This window comes from Rhopalosiphum padi, chromosome 3 (genome assembly GCF_020882245.1).
Source record: "Rhopalosiphum padi isolate XX-2018 chromosome 3, ASM2088224v1, whole genome shotgun sequence".
Taxonomy (NCBI): domain Eukaryota; kingdom Metazoa; phylum Arthropoda; class Insecta; order Hemiptera; family Aphididae; genus Rhopalosiphum; species Rhopalosiphum padi.
In genome coordinates, this window is record NC_083599.1 from 22,670,623 (window position 1) to 22,691,605 (window position 20,983).

Genomic DNA, 20,983 nt, shown 5'->3' on the forward strand with positions numbered 1-20,983 from the left:
ATAAGAAGTAACCACTCACTCTCAATAATATTCATCCATAAAACATTCCATCTATTGAATAGTTTATTCAACATGTTAAAAAATAAAAGAATTACTATAATACTATTAAAATATTCCAAAGTATTGTTCTGTATTATTTGCATACGAAAAATTACGTAGACAACCCACCCCATCCACCTTTAATTAAAGGTATAGCAGGCGCTACACCTCTACTATAGGATAGCCGCTATTGAATATGTCTATGTTTTTTTGTTTATTTTTTGATATTTTTAGTATCCTAGCAACCGTTAAAAATAAAAAACTTGAAGTTTTGTTATAGGTACCTGCATGTGTTCTCATGTGTTGTCTCTGTCTTATTAATGTAGATCATAGCAAATTTGAGTTCAGCAAAACACATTTTGTGATGTTAGCTTTAAAATTAGAGTAAATTTACCTATTATCAAATTTAAAGGTAAGAATATTACCTATAAAAGGTCATATGCTTTTATTGATATTATTATCATTTTAAAGTGAGTTATGTAAAATATTCAATTTGATAATAGGTAAATTTACTCTAATATTAAAGCTAACATCACAAAATGTGTTCTGCTGAACTCAAATTTGCTATGATCTACATTAGTAAGACAGAAGCAATACATGCGAGTATAACGTCCTCTTAAACAATGTAGGGGCGCATTAATAATTAACTTTATCGGGCTGATTTGTGAATCTAAACCATCATAGGCGTCACCCAAACGCATACAAAAAAAATTCATTCAAATCGGTCCAGCCATTTAGGAGGAGTTCAGTGACATACACACGTACAGTAGAATTATATATATAAAGATAATATATATATATGTATAATCATAATTAAAAGTAATGCTCAATGTACTAGATTAAGTACTTGGATATCGATTTTCAAATAATCTTATTCAAAAAGTAGTAATTATTAATTAAGAAAATCAAACATTAAGAAACAGAGTACAGAGTCTATAGTAATGGTTACTTATCTTTCTCAGCTCTCGCCATGGATGATGTATTAAATATTTTATAGCAATTATAAGTTTATAATTATATATACAATTTTGAGTAATTTTATAACCACTATTCAGCTGTGAGTCATTCAATAATATTCAATGATTGACTATTAAGAAGAATGAAAACTTAAAACTTTAAAGCACTTAAATAGAAGATTCCATTTATAATCCTTAGATATAGTTACATAATATTTATTTTTTCATTTGAAAAAGTATCTAAAGATTCTAAAGGAAAAAAAGATATAATTTATAATAACACTGTTATTATAGTTATCAATAAAATACTTTGGTTTCGCTCAGAATTAAAATAATACTGTTTATTATTATAAGAACTATACATTGGTAACTAGTAAAGCGGTACTTATAAAATCTATAAAGATAAATTTATAGTGATAAGTAAACAATAATATCTTAGTATTAAAATAATTAATTAAAATTTACTTACATAAACAATATTTAGTAACAAGGTTATTTTATAGACATCATATAAAAAAATAAAATGGTTAGTTAAATATATGTTAATAATAATATATTTCGACCCTTATATTGTATCGTCATAAGACTGGTTTAAATAATTGTTATAATTTAATTATCTTAATACTATTTAACATAATATGTTTTATGGTAATTTTAGTTAAATTGGATATAATTAATAACTAATATCAAGAATGAACATTCAATATTAATCACATTTTATGTTTATGATTTAACTTTTTCTTTTATATAAATATTTCAATCTTCTAAAAAGATTTATAAATTATAATTGTACATGAAATATTTAGATATCATATATTTTTATTGTACCCACAAATTAATGCATTATAAAAGTAATTAAAAAATAATTAAACGTAAATGTAATCCAAGGTTATAAATACTTTAAGAAAATAAAATTTTCATTACATTACATAAATGTAACAATAATTTAACAATCATAATATATTTTTCAAGTATATTGTAGTGGATTGTACAACTTCATTCACTGAATCAAAATACTATTGGGTAATAGAAGAATTACAATATGACTGTTGTTGAATGCTTATGATTTATCCAGTACATCAATCATCCCAAATTCAATAAATTTTTTAAGTTTATTTATAATAAACGAAAATGATAAGTTGCGAAACTTTCTCCACGATGTAATAAAACGAGATAAGTTGTTGTTATTGCATTCCGTGTTATATTATTAATCGTCTATCTTCCAAATAACAGATTCACTGTTTATAGCTGATTTTAATGTTATTGTGTTCAACCGTTTAATATTAATGAGTTTAGAAGGATTTTTTGGCTTACAGATAGCGGATATTTGCTTTACTTCACTCGACGACGATAACAGTTTAGCGGTGGATGCCTTAAAGATGTCCGACGATATTGGTGTGGAAATATTGCTGATATCATTAATAATATTTCTAATTAAATTTGTGGGAACTAATTTTTCTACAGTACTTTTATTAGCCGTAAATTGTGAGGCGTTACAGATTATGGATTCAGTGTTAGTAGTTGTAGGAATGGTCGAAGTGGCGGTAGTAATATCTGAGATGTCAGCGGTTACGCTAATTGTGGTGAATGCGTCAGCGGCAGTAATAGTTGAAGTGGGAAATTCGGTGGTGATTGCTTTGGCAATTGAAGGCGATTTAGAGTTAATTTTTTCCGAGGTGATATCGTCAATGACAGTAGCTGTGATAGCTGCAATTGAATCAGTATCATTGGTTGAGGAAATTGCGGCAGTTGTATTCGTTGTGGTAGAGGCCTGAGTTGTAATCATAGTTAAGATGGTAGATTCTTCTACAGCGGTGGCGTCAGCGATAGTAGTATTGTCATTAACGGTAGAAGTGATGTCTGATGTGATGGCGACTGCATCAGGAATAATAATGGCAGGGATTTCGGTATCCATGATGGCTGTGGTAGAATCAGCGACGGGAGTGATTAAAGTTGAGGTGTTGGTGACTACAGATGCCGTTTCGATAGTTGTTAGCGCTTCATCACTAGCAGTGATTGCTTCAACGATGGTGGAAAAAATGGGCAACGTAGTAGAGACGATGTTGGGTAAAGTTTCAGTGGTTGTAGTAGTCGTGGTTACAGTAATATCTGGACATTTATTGGCAGTAATGACAGGCATATCAATAGTATTTGTGCACAAAGCAATGTCTCGTTTTTTACTATCACCGCTATCGTGATGTTGAGACGGCATATGAACAACGTTTTGGGGTGAAATGAACTCATGCTTAGGTTTACTGTAGGATTTAGAAGTTGTTTTGACAGGGATAAAGAGTAAATCTGAATTTTTATCGTCTTCACTTAATGCACATTTGTTATTCAAATAGCTATTATTTGTAAGGTCGTTGTTGTAATCGTCGATACGTGATAGCGTTTGATTTTCTTTAGGTTCTGAAATTTGGTTTATTGAATGAGAAGGAATTGTTGCAGTACAAGATATTTGTTGATGGTGAATGGTTTTATTGTTTTTTACTGTAAAATATCCTAGATTACGACAAGTTTCCAATTTCAGCAAATGGTTGATCAATTCCATCCCGTTAGGATAAGCGATATTGAGATTTTTAAATAGTTGTATTATCTCAGGTGTGGTGGACGACGATGGTGATGGTTTAACTTGTTGGTGACTTAACTTGGAAAATTCAGTTTGTGGTGACGTAGATCCTAAATTTAATGTATTCTTAAGCGATTGATCGGTTTGTACTACAGTTGGTATTTTTATCGGTTTAACTGAATTTGGGGTTTTTATGTGTTTTTTCGGTACAATCAAATTTGAAGTAAAGAATGATTTTACAGCCGGCGTGAAAACTGGTTTTGGTTTGTGATCAGCAATCATAGGTTTATCAATAAGAATCGTAGGTTTATCATTTAGAATTTTAGGTTCATCAAATGAAGTTATAGATTTATTATCTCGAGTCATGGATCTATCAATTGGAATCGTAAGTTTATTAGTTAGAATCGTAAGTTTTTCAATTGGAGTCATTGAATCATCAACTTGAGTTGTAGGTGTATCATTTGGAACTGTAGGTTTATCAACTGGAATCGTAGGTCTTTCAACCGGAGTTATTAAATTATCAACTTGGATTGTAAGTTTATCAACTGAAGTTATAGATTTATTAATAGGAGACGCAGGTTTATCAACGAGTACCATAGGTTTTTCAACTGAAATCGTAGATTTATCAACTTGAGTCGTTGGATTTTCAACTGGAATTGTAGTTCTATAATCCGGTATAGTTAGTTTATGAACTATTGGCATAGAGCGTTTTCCACATTCAGTAGTTATAGTCAGTTGGTTTGCAACACATTTTTTAGTTCTTGGTACAGGTGGATCTTTATCAGTACATTTTGGTTGTGTAATTTGATCGAGTCTTAACGCTAATGGATTTTCTGCTACGCTAGTCAATGCCATGGACATAGATCTTTCTTCTATTGGTACCTTAACCATCGTTCTTGTCATTATCAGTGGCACTGTTCCTATTTTCGTTTTTATAACGGCTGTTGATGGTTGTTTTGATGTCGCCACCGTTGTTGATTTTATCAACGATGACAATTTTAGTTGTATTTTTTGTTGGAATGCTAAAGCTGATAATTTTTCTGTTGATTCTTTTAACATTGTAGATGTAGTTTTTTTTACTACTGGTACCTTAATCATTGTTCTTGATGTCATTAGTGGCTTATTAGCGTCATTGACAGGTGTTAATATCACAGAAGAATCTACAGTAAAAATATTACTTTTTTTCGTTGGTAGAGATTTAACTGTTAATTGATCGTCTTCCTCCGTTTTTTTGATATTTATTTCACATTTTGCTAATTTCATACGTTTTAATTCTTTCATTTTTAATCTATAATGATCGATGATCCTAAAAATAAACATAAATTAATTACTTATGAGTTTTTAAATATTGCCTTATCCTGTATGGTTATTACAATATATTATAATTTTATATCGTTCACTAATGACGAGCTATATTTTATTAATCAGTAATTCCCCTACTACTTATGGACGGATTGGGATATCAGACCAGCAAGGGATAATTAATATTAAGTGGCCCATATTTAAGGGCAAATATTTTGAAGTTTAAATAATAAAAAAAATATGATAACACTGTCATAGGTATAACAATAGGCAACAGTATTTATTATAATTATTGGTTAATTATTAAAATTAAATTAAAACATTAAAATATGAGTCTTTTCTACTCTCTAATATTACTAAGTATATTATATTTTTATAACTATTTAATATTTAAGAATTTAAAAAATGCATTACTATTTTACTTTTTTCAAATAAACTAATAGTTGAAAAATTATATTAGAGTGAAAATATGCATAATATTTTGGATTACTTATTATATTTAAAATCTAATACAAAATTAGTACCTTATTTTAGTAGTGTCACAGTGCTTTTCTAATTCCAATGAAATGTTTGTAGTTTTATCTCTTCGTAATAATAAATAAATGTGACATGGTTTACAAATAAGAATGTCATATTTTATTTTTGTAGGAATTTTATCCTCATCGAGGATCGATTGATATTCATCTACTAAGGATTTATTCATCTGAAACTTTTGTATCGTTCGATTTCCACACAACTGACATTGAGTTAATAATAGTATCTATGAAAACATAAATATAAATTTTAGTTTATTATTTTTAATATTCAATATCAATTGATCAATTATGTATTAACAGATTAATTTTAATATTGTGTAAAAGACAGGTGCACTAATATAATATGATTAGTATCATTTAACAACCTGTTCATAATGTGCATTGCAAACAGGAATTTTATGCATTGCTTCTTCCTCATTAGTTTGGACTCTAAAATTGAACTAAAATAACAGAAAACATAAATAAATATAAATAATAAAATATATTAAATACATATGTAATATGCATGATTAATGGTTAATATATTTGTTGTTATCGATAAAATTAAGTTTTTTTTAAACTAAGTCAATGAACAATTTTGATTTATGTTAATAATTATAAAGTGTAATTATAGTAATTCTAGTGTACATTTCAACGTCGAAAAAGGTGCACTAAAATTGTATAACTATAAAAATTTGATTATAAAACACATTTTCATACGTACCATTTCTTTTTCAATTAATATAACGTTTTTAAAGTTAAAAACTATACAACAAAAATCGATCCAGTCTTATTTCTACCATTATAGATTTATCTTAGGCCACTTATATCGATTACTATGGTCATCGGATTACACTTTTGAAGACATATTTGTATTCGTTACATAGTTTATCTACTCAAAAACGAATGACTAGATTTTTGAATTTAGAATATTAAGAATTTAAAATGTTTATACTATTTAAGTAAAAAAATGTATTAAAAAGCATTTGGAATTCGTTTTTAAATAAATTTCACGATGAATTGAAAAATGCTTTTAGAATTTTTTTTAGAAAATAGTTAATTAATAATTGTGAATATTTCATATTTCGGTTATTGACGTCATGTTCAAGAGCAATCCGCTATTTTTTTTATGTATATTCAAATACATTAATGATCTTACTAGGGCCGGATCTTGGGGGGGGGGGTGGATGAACCAGGGGTTCTAGGTCACTTTGTACGGTCGAGCATTAAAAGTGCGAAACGCGAATACTTTGTACGGTCAGATAAAACTTTAGATTGTAAACGCGCTGTATACTAATTGAGTCCCAGGATTATTTTGAGTAAAATATAAAGTCAACCGTCCAGAGTCCAAACATAGCGGAAATTATGACGCACGTCAAAAGCCGCTCCAGTTGGATATACCTATATATACGTATCGTTCATATCATTTTTATGACTTTTGTCAGATAATATAGTAACATATTATACTATAGGCCGGGAATTTTAGATTTTATTTCTATCATCGCTAGTATAATAATTATCTTATTGATTTTAACCCGAAGACAAAAAAGAATCATTTATATTGATTAATGATAAAGCTAAAAATATAATTATATTTTCATATGCTATCAATTAAAATTTTTTAATTATGTGTGATACACTGATACAAATATACAATATATATTGACGGGACTTTTAAAAGCTGCCCAATACAATTTACTCAAATATTTACTATCCACGGAATGAAAAATAACAACTATAAACAATTGGTATTTTGTTTACTTTTGGACAAATTTTTAGAAAATTACGTATCTGAAAACTCACAATATCCTCCGAAAATTTGGGCCTCATTTACTTATACATTGGCGAGGACCACCAACAATTGTGAATCCTTTCATTCAAAAATCAATGCTGTTTTATTCAGCCCATCCAAATATTTACCAATTTATAAAAATTTTGTTGAAGTTAGTATTAAAACATGGACTCAATTAGTATTATACCTAAAATTTCACTGGACTGTCTGGACTCAATTCGTCATAAAAGGTTATATTGGGACTCAATTTGTATGCTAAACGCGGACACTTCGTACTATTATGTATAAAGTATACATACGATATAAATAAGTCTGAAGTCATGACCAATTTTATTAAAAATGTTATTAAGTTTTAATATTATTTGGTAGGTAAATCTAAGTATCTTCTAAATTTCTACAAATCATATAGAACCAACAAGTACCTACTACACAAATATTGTATTGTTATATTTGAATTGTATATTTTTGAACTTTAAATAACTATAGTATATTTCTTATTGTTAAAAATATAATTTTTTTTCAACAGTATAATATATTGAGTAAGTACATATATTTCACAAATATTATAGGTACGTACTACTTACATATTAGAAAAAATAAGTATTTTTGTGAACATCTTTGTTAGGATTTTTAAAATTTAATAAATAAAAAGTATTGATTATTTTGATTTGTAGTTAGTATACTATATTTTATAGCGTTAATTATTTATTTTTTATTTAATTTGTACATTATATATACTTACTACTTAGTTATATAACTATAGAAATTAATATATAATTTATGTATATAATAGTTCTAAGTGCCCGCATTCTTAAACTTAAATTTTTCTGAAATGTACATCATAATCCGACTGTACAGTGTCCGCGTTATGCAGTTTTAACAATGGACCGTACAAAATGACCGTTTACCGAACCAGGGCACTTACCCCGGAAGTCTTGTCGTTGTCGGGGGCATTAAATTGCCATATAACAGTGTCATAATAGAGAGAGGCTAATTTTATACTTTGCTCTGAATAAAAGATATTCTAGATCCGGCCCTGAATCTTCTTCGCACACAATATTACACGTACACGACTACAAAAAAATGTTGTTGCCAAATTAAGATGACGGTGGCGCGATAACGAAAAACCAAAGGTTCTTCGTACTATATTATTACCTAAAGGCGAAAATATACATAGGTATATTTTAAAACTGATTTTACCTTATTAATTTAAAATCAAATATTCAGATAACATTCTTTTATTTTATAATAAAAAATAAATATTGTATTAATTAATAATAATAATACATCGCGACTAGTTTGACCTACACTTACTGAAAAGCACCGCTGTCGCCGCTGCCGTCTCAATTTAATATTTATCTGGCAACGACTGAAGCAGTAATTCACTTGGAAATTGCCTATATTAAACTCCTTAAAAACGGTCAGTATCGAATCCTTATTAAAAGTTTAATTAAACTAAAAGATTGAAAAATATAATACATAACATATTATCATGAAAAGGAAAATATTCTAAATTTTCATTACATAATATATAATAATAATATTTAGTTAAAATTGTACCAAGTGAATTAAATAATATTCAAATATGATTAATATTTAAAAATAATCATAATAAAATGTAATAAATATTATAATAGTTAATTTTTTGGTTTTAATCTGTAAATTAAAACGTGAGGTACAAGACATAATATTGTATATACCTTATTTATCAACAGTATAGATTTTATTATATTCATCCATTTCGAATTAAAATCACGAGATACAGTTTGTTCACAAGTCATTACAATACAGGAACGTTTTTTAAGATTTTTTCTAGAAGTTCGTTTTTCTATGACCTGGTAACAACCAACACACAAACACGAATCGGATCCAATTAAGTGAGTAGCATCTATAAAAATATATGTACATTAAAATAATTTAAGATTTTAACAACTTGTAGTAAGTGAAATATTAATCAAAACTAGGTTTTCAAGACTTCAAGAGTCAAGACTAGGTTTAAAAATAGGTATTTAAATAAATATTTAGTTCTTTGTCTTAACCGTATGTACTTAGTTATTATTATTGTTAAAAATTATAATAAAAATGTCAAACATGTAATACAAAGTTCATACTTTCCAAACACGCTTTTTGCTTATCTGGATTCTTTATTTGTGCTATATGAAAAGGAGATTCTAGCAAATCAAATTTTCTGTTACAAGAGCTGCATTCAGGCGTACAAGAATGATCTTTACGAATTAATGATTCTAATGGTTTTTTAGCTGAGACCAAAATAGAACTAAAAAAAAAAAAATAATAAACTAACAATCTAATTATTAATTGACGTTGTTGATTGTTGTTCAGCTCTAGACGTTTATACATACTTGGTGGTATGCTTTTGACCATCTTTTTTACCGTTTGAATTTTTCGATAAATACGAACACTTCACTTTTTCTGAAATGTATTAATTATGTATTTTTAAATTTTAAGTGATAACAAGTAACAATTAAACAACAAATTTATACAAGGTGATTCTTTTATCAAAGGACATTTATTATTTCTAAAACTATTAATGTTTTTAAAAATTATAGTTTTTACATAATTTTAGACGTCACACAACATATTTTTACTATTTTTTATGAATTTTAATAATCTACAATTTACATTTTTTAGAAATGTACAGAAATTTTTTCGAAGTACCTTATATATTAAAGTCAAATTTTGGACGCGTAATTTATGAATTATAAAAATTTATAGTTTTGATGAGCGAATGCACAAGGTTTCCACAAAAAATAGTTCAATACTTCGCTCATAAAAACTTTAAATACTATTATAATAGTACTGATTAACTTTTCGGCCAAAATTAAATTTTTATGTATCACAATAATCTCAATAATATTCACTGTCAGAATATGAAATTAAAAATGGATGTCATTCACTAAAAAAATGTTGTTAATAATATTAAAATAAATAAGCTACCTGAATTAGGTTTATCATGATTTGATTGTTCAGCATTTTCTTCATTAGCTATATTATTAACCTGAAAAATAAATTACTTTTGAAACGTTCTAGTAACCTTTTTTATTATTTTATATCAAAAATAAAGATTTATTAAAAATCATTCATTTAAATAATGAGCTGATGTGCAAAGGTAACTATTAGTTATCCAAAAATGTGTTATTATATATGTAAGTGTTGCATGTATGAAGAATTTATAAAATTGTCCGATTCTAGATAATTCCAAGGAAGTTAATTTTTTATAGGTATTAATAATATTAACACAATCTTTTTAATGTCATATTAACCACCAAATTTAGAAAAAATTATTATCAAAATAAATGTTATAGTTATAAATATTAAACAGATATTTTTGCAATAGTATGAATTGTCTTCTATTAAATATTAATAACATCTATTTTAACATAAGAATTGTCGATGATTCTTTCAAATAAAAAACAACGAGCATAAAAATTGTTACCTTTGTATGGGTTTCATTTTTTGGGGGTAGTTTAGATTGCACATTTTTTTTTTCACTTGGTACACTTGACAATAATCCTAGACCAATAATAAATTCTTTTTTCTGAGGTATTATTTCAGTTGTAGTTGTTTCATTAGCTTCATCTAATATGGATATAACTGGTTCATTTATTGTAATCTGTTGGGGATTTAATTTTAGGGATTTCTTTTTTTTTATTACAACCATTTTAGAGTTGGTATTTGATACATTCTTTATACATTTTTTCTCTAAAGGTACTTTAGAAAGTGTGTTCGGTAGAGATACTATATTTTTTACAGACACATCAGGATTAGCTTTCAGAAGAGTTAGTCCATTCTTTATAGGTATTACAGAATATTTTTTTAGTTTTGATAATTCCTTTTTTACAGGATTTTCTAAGCATGTATCTAGTAAAAATAATCTTTCTTTTACAATATCCTTAAAATATGAACTTGGTAGACTTAATTTTTCTATTAAATTCTCCTCTAGATATGTAACTGGTAGAGAAGGATACACCTCGGAATTTATGTTTGATAGATTTTGTTGATTTCTTATATTTTTCTTGGAAAATTTTTTTTGGAGAAAAAGTTTATTATGCACAACCATCCCAAAATATGGTTTTGGCAAATTCAATTTCTTCTTTAAATTAATTCTGGAGTACAATTTTCCTAAATCTGATAAATTAACTAAAATAATTTTGGGATATATTTTTAAACAATATTTTTTATCTATTATAGTGTAATTGAAAAAGGTTTCTGGCGAACACCACAGTGTGTATATACATTTAGTCAAATTTGAATATGTAATTAGTGATTTTCCTGCTTTACAATATAATTTATTGGCAGGTGGTTCTTGTTCTGTTTTAGCTATTTCAGAATGTAATTCATTTGGAGACAATTCAAGTTTTTTTTCGACTTTTTTTTTAGTATTTTTGAAACGAATTATTGATAGAGATAATCTAAATTTGGCTGTTATCTCGGAATAAGTTTTTGGCAGTCTTGGAGCTTCTGCCATATAAGTAATTTTAAAATATATTTCATGAGAAGATAGTAATTCTCTCATTTTAAACATTTTAGAATATATTTTTGATGTTTTTATCATATCAGTCATTTTAGAATTCCATTTTTGAGATGATTGTATTTTTTCTATTTCTGTCATTAAAAAATATATTTTTGGTGTTATTTTGGAAAATGAATCATGTAAAACCCTAGCTTCTTCATATTCCATTATCTTGGAATATATTTTTCGTGAGAAAGGCCCTTTTTCTGGCACACATAAATTTGATTCATGAAATTTTTTTTTTTTTTTTGTTTCTGATATTTCAGAAAACAATTCTCTAAGTAATGATGCTTCTTTCGTAATATTCTTTTTAGAATATGTTTCATGTGTTGATGATATTTTTTCTGTTTCAAGCATTTCAGAATAATATGTTTTTTCTTCTTTTGACTTATTAACTTTGGAAAATAATGGTTGTGTATTAATATCATAAGAGCTCCAACACTGAAGTAATAAAGGCTTAAAAATATTCAACTCATAGTTCTTATTGTTTTTATTTTTATTCTTAAAAATAGTTTCTTCTAAGTTATGAACATAACTTTCTTTAATAGTACAATCATGTAAAATATTGTTATCTAGACTAGTAGGAAAAGTATGATTAAAATAACAAGTATAAGTTTGATCAATAATTTTAACTTCTGAACTTGATCTAAACAGATCTAAGACCGGAATAATCTTGGAATTATGAAGTACTATAAAATTAATATTATAATACATATCATTTAAAGTCATATTTAAACATTCAGTATATACTTTTAGGAGAAGTTGATTATTTGGTTTTATATTTCTTCTATTCTTCTTCCTTTCAACAAAAAATTCGCTCAAATTTTTTCGTTTTTTATCACTTATGACCCTAACAGGCTGTTCATTAGTAAATGGTACAGTTAAATTTATTAATGATTCACAACAATTTGACTTATCTGAGTTTTTGGTGTTTATAGTATGGTTTTTTCCTATTTTTTTTTTTGTATTAAATATTTGTTGTGTCACCGCATCAGTATTAATTTTCATTGTTTGTTGTCTATTTACTTTAGTTTTAATATTTTTTGTTTGTTTTTTTTCTACTTTGATTTTTGCAAAGTCTTTTTGGGTTAAATTTTTTTTTTGTAATTTAGGAGAATATATAATTTTGTGATTTGGTTGGATTCTTTTTCTTTTGGTATTTGTAGTTTTCATATTATTGCTTATATTTTCTGCTATTGGTACAACTATAATTAACATAGATTGTTGGAAGTGCCGCACACAATCATTTAATTCAAATGGATAGCAAGATTATATATCTTACTCAACTATCAAGATATTCATCATAAAACGAACCAGATTTTTCATTTTAATAAAACACCAAATCTGAAAAAAATAATAATTCTATTAAATAAGATTTTAAGATTCAGACAATTTCTTGGTATTTTAAACCATTAGTTAAATATATATTCTACCAACATCATAATAACTATTGAAATATAAGTTTACTACCTATTAACATTAACTTGAATGTTAAAAGACGGGTATTAATAAATGTTAGTTCTTTAAAGTATTTATTCAAGTGTTGTAACTTTGTAAGTTTACAATAATATTTTATACTTGATGCTTATCAGTTATCTTTGACTAAGGATCTTCTTTATGGCTTTTTTTTTTTATAGGTAATATAGAGTTTCCTGTTAAACTGATATTGAGGGACTTTAATTGGTGCTTCAAATTGTAAAAGTATTTTAAAATAATTATTTTGTATTTACAATATATGTTTGATTTAAAAATGTAACATTAAACACTAATAATATTATACGATTTCTACTAGCCGTTGTTTTCTTATAATCTGCCACTGTTTAAATACTTAACAAATATGATATAGATCTTAACAGTGGCGGTTTGTCCCGAAAATGGACCTGTGTGCAAAACTAAAAAAAGGCCCCCCTCCTACATATTTTTATTCTAAATAATATAGATATACATAAATTTATATTTTATAACAATGATATATTGATATCAGATTGAGAAAATGAGAACCATTTGAAATTGAAAACAATTTTTTACTTTTTCGTACATAGCTAACTGTATTTATTTTATTTTTATTTTTTTGTGGAACGTTGAGCAGTAATGGGCTCCCCAAGCCGAAGGCCCGTGGCATTTGCACACATCGCACACATGTATGACACGCCACTGGATCTTAAATAAGCTGTAGAATTAGCTGAATGTAATATTTCAACAATTGACGACAGAGGCGTAGCCAGGATTTTTTTTATGGGGGGGGGAATACTTTTAACTTAAGTTAATGAAAATCAAAAACAACAAAACAAAAATACTGATAACATATTAACATTGATTTGCCATTAACGTATTTACTATTTTAAATAATTAACATTTTTAAGACAATTTCCATATTTAAATTTAAATGTTTCGAAACGATATAAAAATAGGCCAATGGGGGGCTATAGCACCTTTAATACCCTCTTGACTACGTCAAAGATCTAAGAACTATCGATCTAAGAAGAAACATTAACAAAGAATTTAAATTAATGTTTAAAGAATAGAAGTAGATATATAATTAAATTATAATTAAATAACATTAATTCAGTGCTTGAAAGGAACGCGTTGAAAGGAATCCGTTCCTTTTTCATGTTTAGGAACGTATTGGAATTTCGTTCACTTTTTAAAGGAACATGAACAAATTTGTTGTTCCTTCGTTCAGTTGTTTTAAAAATAAAAGTAATTACATTATTTTTAGAACTTAAAGGAAAAAAATATATAGCTTCTTTTGAAATTTAGTAGCTAAAATAAAGAGCTATACAAATAAACCTGTATATATGATAATGTTTACAAAATGTCAGTTCTGTCGCGGCGGCCTTATCGGTGAGACATCGTTAATTTAACTGATAGCATGTTTGAAACCTTAATTATGTTAAAGCAAAATAAAATCTATATTTAAATACACTATAATACTGTAAAAGGAATAAGGTAACAATATAATGATTAATATATACTATGGTCTATAATAATAGTTATATCTTATATGTATCTACAGAAGTAATTTTTTAAATAAGTTAAAACTATTACTAAATAACAGTGTGTTATGTTTAAAATTAAAACAATTGAAATATAAAAATGTACGAAGTACCTGTTTTTTAATTTTATTTTACTTCACATTAAAAAGGAACAAGTTCCTTTCTTCAAGACAGGAACGGTAAAGGATTTAGTTCCTTTTTAATAAGAGGAACGTGAACGTGAACTAGTTCCTTTTTAAAATGAACTTTCTAAGCACTTTTATTTAATATTAATTTTTAAACTAAATTAGAAAATGACTGATTTTGGATACCAAATTGTCTGTAAAAACAAACGTCAATAAAATCCTACAAATCCATTTTCGGATGTTAAATTAATGAATCCTGAAAACTACTATAAAATTACTATAACAATACCTTGAATTTTTATTTTTATTTTTATTTAAACTTTCCTAATTAGGTAATAAATGTATTTTACTTCTACTATGTTTTATTATTTTTATTCAAATTAAACATAGGTAATATTATTTTAATATTCACAGCACAACATTATATATTATTAATATACTATCTAATATTAGGATCGGCATTATCCACTTATCAAAATCCGTAAGGTAATTATAATACAGTTATAATTTACAACAAACTATTAAAATGTTTATAAAATAACTTATAACGAGACTTATTAGTAGTGTACCTATTAATGGAAAATCCAAAGTTCAATTGGCTTAGCAGCAAACGTGTGTAAACAAATTAGTGAAGTTTTAAAAAATAATTGTAAATACCTACTAGTGATGAGAAAAAACGCATAAATTTTGTGCGACTACCTAACGCGAAATGTAAAATCTCTAAATCAGGAAAAAATATAGTACGTAAGTTCTTATAAAATAAACGATCTATACATGAGTGTTTCAGATTCTTTCACCTAGTTAACGAACTTTTATAGTTGAAACTAATATTTTATATTACACAATGTACTAGAAAATGTCGTCCAATAAGTGAACCGTATTTTTTTTAAAGATACAGTGAAATATTTCTGTGGAAGGGGCTTTACTTATTTTCATTAATTTGTTATTCGTATTATGAATTAAGAATATTATATTAGATAAGATAATATTATTAATATTATATAATAAATTATGTCTCGTAGTACAGAGCTAAGCAATTATTTTAAGAATTATTTTTTAAAAACTCAGCAATTAGGTATTAAATAATTATTTTTTAAAAAAATCCACACTCGAAAAAGTACCTACATACCTAATTTATTATTAAAAGCATAACGAATACTAAATACTTTTATGAATTTTATTTTTATACGTTATTGACAATTGTGAATTATTTACAACATCGTCTAGAGTCCACCAGTTTAAACCATATAATTTACGCACGATAAATTCAATGAACTTGACCTTAATCTTGAACTAGTTTATTTTGAAAACCATGAACAAGAAATAGCTAATTTTTAAAAAGAACTTTCCCATCATTGGTGAATATTAATTTAAAATTTCAAGGAGACTATTGGACGTAAAATGATTCAATTATTAATACCTATTCATTACTATTTTATTTTAAATTTAGCTAAATGTGATAAATACTTAATTGTTAATTGTTATTGTCGTGTTACCATCATTAACATTTTTATATTAGTCAATGGTAATTACCCATAAAACACATAATACCGTATAATCGCATAATGATTGCTATATATATTTTTTTAATAATTTGAATGATTATGACGTAAATATTCAAAGATTTATCTTGATTATGAAATAAATAAATAACATCTGTGTAAAATAATAATAATAATAATAATAATACCTATATAAAAAAAAATAAAAATACTGTTATAAATATACTGTTTGTTTATCAAAGTTTTGATGACGAAAAGTATGACCTAGTAGAAATATTTGAGATAATTTTTTTACTAATTTGTTATTACAACGGTTGTTGTTATTGTAGATCAATTTGAAATAAATATCGATAAAAAATGATCGCTTGAAAATTTAACAAAATTTATAAAAATTACGAAAATATGCAAAATATTTTGTAAATAAAAATTTTAAAATGTCAATTTTTATAGCTAAGATTTGATAATTGTATGTTCCGTAAAAATAACTACACATTGTTATTTTTCAAATTTTTGCTATACCTCCATAATCAACTATCAAGACACATTTTCCGTGAAAACGGCTATACAACTATAAAAAAAACCAAATTACAGCTATTAAATTGTAAGATTCAAAGAGAGGCGAGCCCACTTGTTTAATACAAAATAATTTTTTGTTATATTTTCGGTATACATGCATGTATATTTATATGTTTTTTCAAAGCATTAATTCGTTTTTAAAATAAAATATAGTATTTACAAGAAAAATATGTTTAAAATATTATTATAAGTGTCTATATTACATTATATTACCTACCTACCTATTGGCTATTAATAAATGTATAACAAAAAAAAGAAATTATTGAACTGATTCATCATATTTTTTAAATGAGATGCACTTAAATCTTTTACTAATATATATATTTTTTTTAAATAAATAAAATACTTATGATTAACATTTATTTTATAGTTTATTCTTTCAAAATAGCTATTATGTTAATGTTATTAATTATTAAAATTATTTTTACAATTTTTCCAAAAAAAACTCGAATAATTTTATTTGTATCAAATCATACCTGAAAACTAGACCATTATAGTCTATAGATTCTAAGCCGCTGATGAACGTACTGATTTTACAATGTACCTATTTGTGTGTGTATGCAATATATATACACGATAAATATTTGAAAAATGAAATTTTACATTTAACAAGTGTGGTTTTTGATAGAATTTTTACCTAGTTTGTAATTTATACAAGTTAAACTTAAAAATTACCAGTATTTTTCAAAATAATTTGAAAAAAAAAATTAAGAAATAATGAGATTTTTTACGTAATACAAGTTTTGAATAAATCGATTTTTTTTTGTTGTTGTGATAACTCATAAACAAATAACCAAAGGAACTTGTAATTTTCAGATATTTCAACTCGTTTGAATTATTTATATGACATTTGAAACTGTCATATTTTCACTAGGTAAAAAAGCTTGAAAATATAATTCAAGATCTCACATAAATTGTTATTATTGATATTTAAAGTACATACGCACAATTTATTTTTATTTTTGCAATTGAAAATGTCCATTTTTCACTGTTAAGGCTTAAAGTTAATACAAAGTTCCTAATAAATACTTAGTACATATTAAACAAAAATGGGCATATATTTTTTTTATAGGCATTTAAGTTCAAATGTGGATGAAATAATATATTCAAAGTTATTAATAACAATATTCATTTTTTTGTTATGATTCAAAAACATTATTTGAAGAAATTTAAAATGTTTACGTATATTATTATATTTTATACGCACAATGATATTTTCAAATGTAATGTTTTGGTTAAAAATTAATTCATCCTATTGTAATTAGTAACAAATTATAAAATCAATTACTTTATTTAATAGTATAATAGTAAAAAAAACATGACGTAAAATAGAGGTTAGTGGTCAGTGTTGGGTAGTAACGTAACGAAAGTAACACGTTACTGTAACGCCGTTACTTTGTTTGTAACGCGTTACGTAATTTAATTACAATTATTTTCAAATAACGAAAATGTAATGAAATTTACTTTTGATGAGTAATTTACATAGTATAACGCGTTACAGTTTTAAATTATTTAGTACCTATTGCGAATTTCAAAAAAAAAAAAAAACTTAAAAATAATGCGGGTATTATTTATATAAGTGGCTAATGATTATACGTTCCTAATGTAATATGTACATCTTCAAATTATACCATATTTTCTGTAGGAAGTATATTTCTAGTTCCTTTGCTTTTTAAATGATAATTGCTAAGCAATTAAAAAAAAAAAAATTGTAACAAGAAAGTAACGTAGTTACTTTTATATTTGAAAATTAAAGTAATTTCATTACAATTTTATTTAAGTAACGAGTAATGTAACTTCATTACTTGTATCTCTATGTAACGAGTAAAGGAACTTCATTACTTTTTAAAAGTAACTTACCCAACACTGCACTAAATAGGCTGATAGACTGTTTCCGTTCAGAATAATTTTTCATGTACAATTTTGTATAATTGAATTCAAATTTAACACATCCAGTACAGTAACCCACTCGAAACCTACCATACAGCAGAGTGGTACCGCTTGCTTGCTTTTTTGTCATTATCTTAGTTTTTTACTTCATTGAACAACAGCATAAATAAATAATACATTTCATAACACGAAAAATATAATTTTGAATGAGTAGAGAATTTTAGATGAGTGGAGTGGAGTAGCATAGAGATACTCCGCAAAACACCATTCATCTAAACTTTAAATATCTACTTAAAAATATTTATAAAGAAAATAAAAATCAAAAAAGGTGAATTGATTTGAAAAAATAGAATCTGTTATTACAACAATGCACCTTTCAATGGAATAAAAATAACAGTACATATTATGTAAAAATGTTTCAGATACATAAAAAATTCGAAAATTATTATTATTGAAAAAAATGAAAAAGCGTAAAGAATATATTTTATAAAAATACTGTAATTTTTATTTTTTCTATAGTATAGAAGGAATACAAAAATTGGAACAAGTCGGTGTTATACAAATAACCAATACACGTTTTCACATTTTTTTATGCATAATAATTATATTATTGTTATTAAATTTACTTTAAAATACATAAATCTACAATGGAAATGTAACAATAAATAATATTATGATATATTATATCATATAATTAGGCTATAAAACCATTAATTACCATTATTATGTCATAATATTACACCATCAAATTTTAACCATTTTTACCAATTATAAACGTTTAAACATTTAGGTAGTTACCTACAACAATATTAGCATTTGCTCAAGTATAATGTACTGCCACTTAGGCACGAAAGTATTAATTTTCATCATCAGAATATCAGATGCAGATCTAGTAAGATATAATATATATTATGTAAAACCAAAATCGATATTACATGGTTGAGAAAATTTTTTTAATTTTTAACTTAAATTAATTTATAGGGAATATTTAAATTTAATTAAATCGTATATTATAAGGTTAATGTAAACGTAAGTTGTAAATAATTATAAAAAAAATTGTTTTTTTATATATTTGGTTAGTGATTATCTAATAGTAATAATAATGATCAAATTTATATCATTAAAAGTATCTAAAAATAAAAAAAAAAAACCAACAGAAATCATTTGGTTACGAAAATAGCATTTGACCTATTCACGATAACTACCTCCAAAACATTTCAAATGCATTAAATTTTAATAGTAATTAAAAACACGTAATTCGGACATCGTAGGACCACGCCATGCGTACAAAAATAATAATTTTATTCAATAACAATAACAATAATAATAATAATAATAATAATAATAAAACACAGACAAAAAAACAAACATAAATCAAATCAAATATATATTTATTGTTATTTAATATCAAGGTGTAAATATAATTAAAATATTATTAAAATATTATTATTATTGGTGATCAATAATAAATTATATTTTAATAAGTGCGGGGGGGAAGGAAATACGGTTCGACCAACCACTGAGTGATTTTAAAATCGAATATATTTTTAGTACAGGGGCAATTTTATTAGGTTAGAAATCCTGTAAAGGCCGTGTGGGGCACACCAACCACGTAACAAATATCGCGTTCAAAAAATAGAAACGGTGTAACGTGGTACGCGATACGACAGAGGACAGTGCACAATGGAGTGATGGTGGTACAGTTGTGTAATGATACGGTTATAAGATACTTACTTAGAAAATAATATATTATTTAGAAAAAAAAAAAAAAAAAAAAACAAAAAAAAACTGCGCGGTAGCCCACGATTAATACGGACGTTGCGCAATACGCGGACGGCGGTGGCGAACTTTACACGGACGGGGGCCCGCGATACCGGTCTCGTCGGCGGGACGCACGAATACGTACTACGTTGAATTAGTTTCACGTACCACCGCCATCGTCGGCCGCAGCGCGACGTGACGCGGCCGATACAATATAGTGCTATTGTTATCTATGATTCTACAATAGTACAATGGTGCACTGATGCCGTTGTCTACGACACAGGTACGACAACACAGGCGGTCGGGCGGATACCGCGTTCACGTTGGTATTTCGTTATTTCGTTTTCGTTGAATATCGTTCGCTGTTTTTCGCCGTCACGATACAAGTTTACGATCGCGCGCACTCACGCGGCTATCGGCGGCGGCGGC

At 26.3% G+C, this 20,983-nt stretch overlaps 1 protein-coding gene across 1 annotated transcript; it reads right to left on the bottom strand.

Moving 5' to 3' along the window:
- Positions 1-1,561: 1,561 nt before the first annotated feature.
- LOC132927299 (uncharacterized) lies at positions 1,562-20,684 on the bottom strand. The gene is made up of 9 exons (XM_060991809.1): positions 20,528-20,684; positions 10,628-13,048; positions 10,129-10,189; positions 9,534-9,603; positions 9,285-9,448; positions 8,874-9,061; positions 5,768-5,842; positions 5,391-5,626; positions 1,562-4,870 (listed from the first exon to the last, which is right to left on the bottom strand). Exons 2-9 carry the CDS (start codon positions 12,920-12,922, stop codon positions 2,203-2,205), a joined length of 5,757 nt encoding a protein of 1,918 aa, XP_060847792.1. The 5' UTR covers positions 12,923-13,048; positions 20,528-20,684; the 3' UTR covers positions 1,562-2,202.
- Between the last annotated feature and the right edge of the window lie 299 nt (positions 20,685-20,983).

Excerpts from the sequence above, each read along its gene's own strand:
- LOC132927299 (XM_060991809.1), bottom strand. The coding sequence starts at position 12,922 with ATGTTAATTATAGTTGTACCAATAGCAGAAAATATAAGCAATAATATG. Across the intron at positions 9,062-9,284 it reads GCAAAAAGCGTGTTTGGAAA|ATGCTACTCACTTAATTGGA; the intron begins GTATGAACTTTG and ends ATATTTTTATAG. Across the intron at positions 5,843-8,873 it reads CTATACTGTTGATAAATAAG|TTCAATTTTAGAGTCCAAAC; the intron begins GTATATACAATA and ends CTGTTATTTTAG.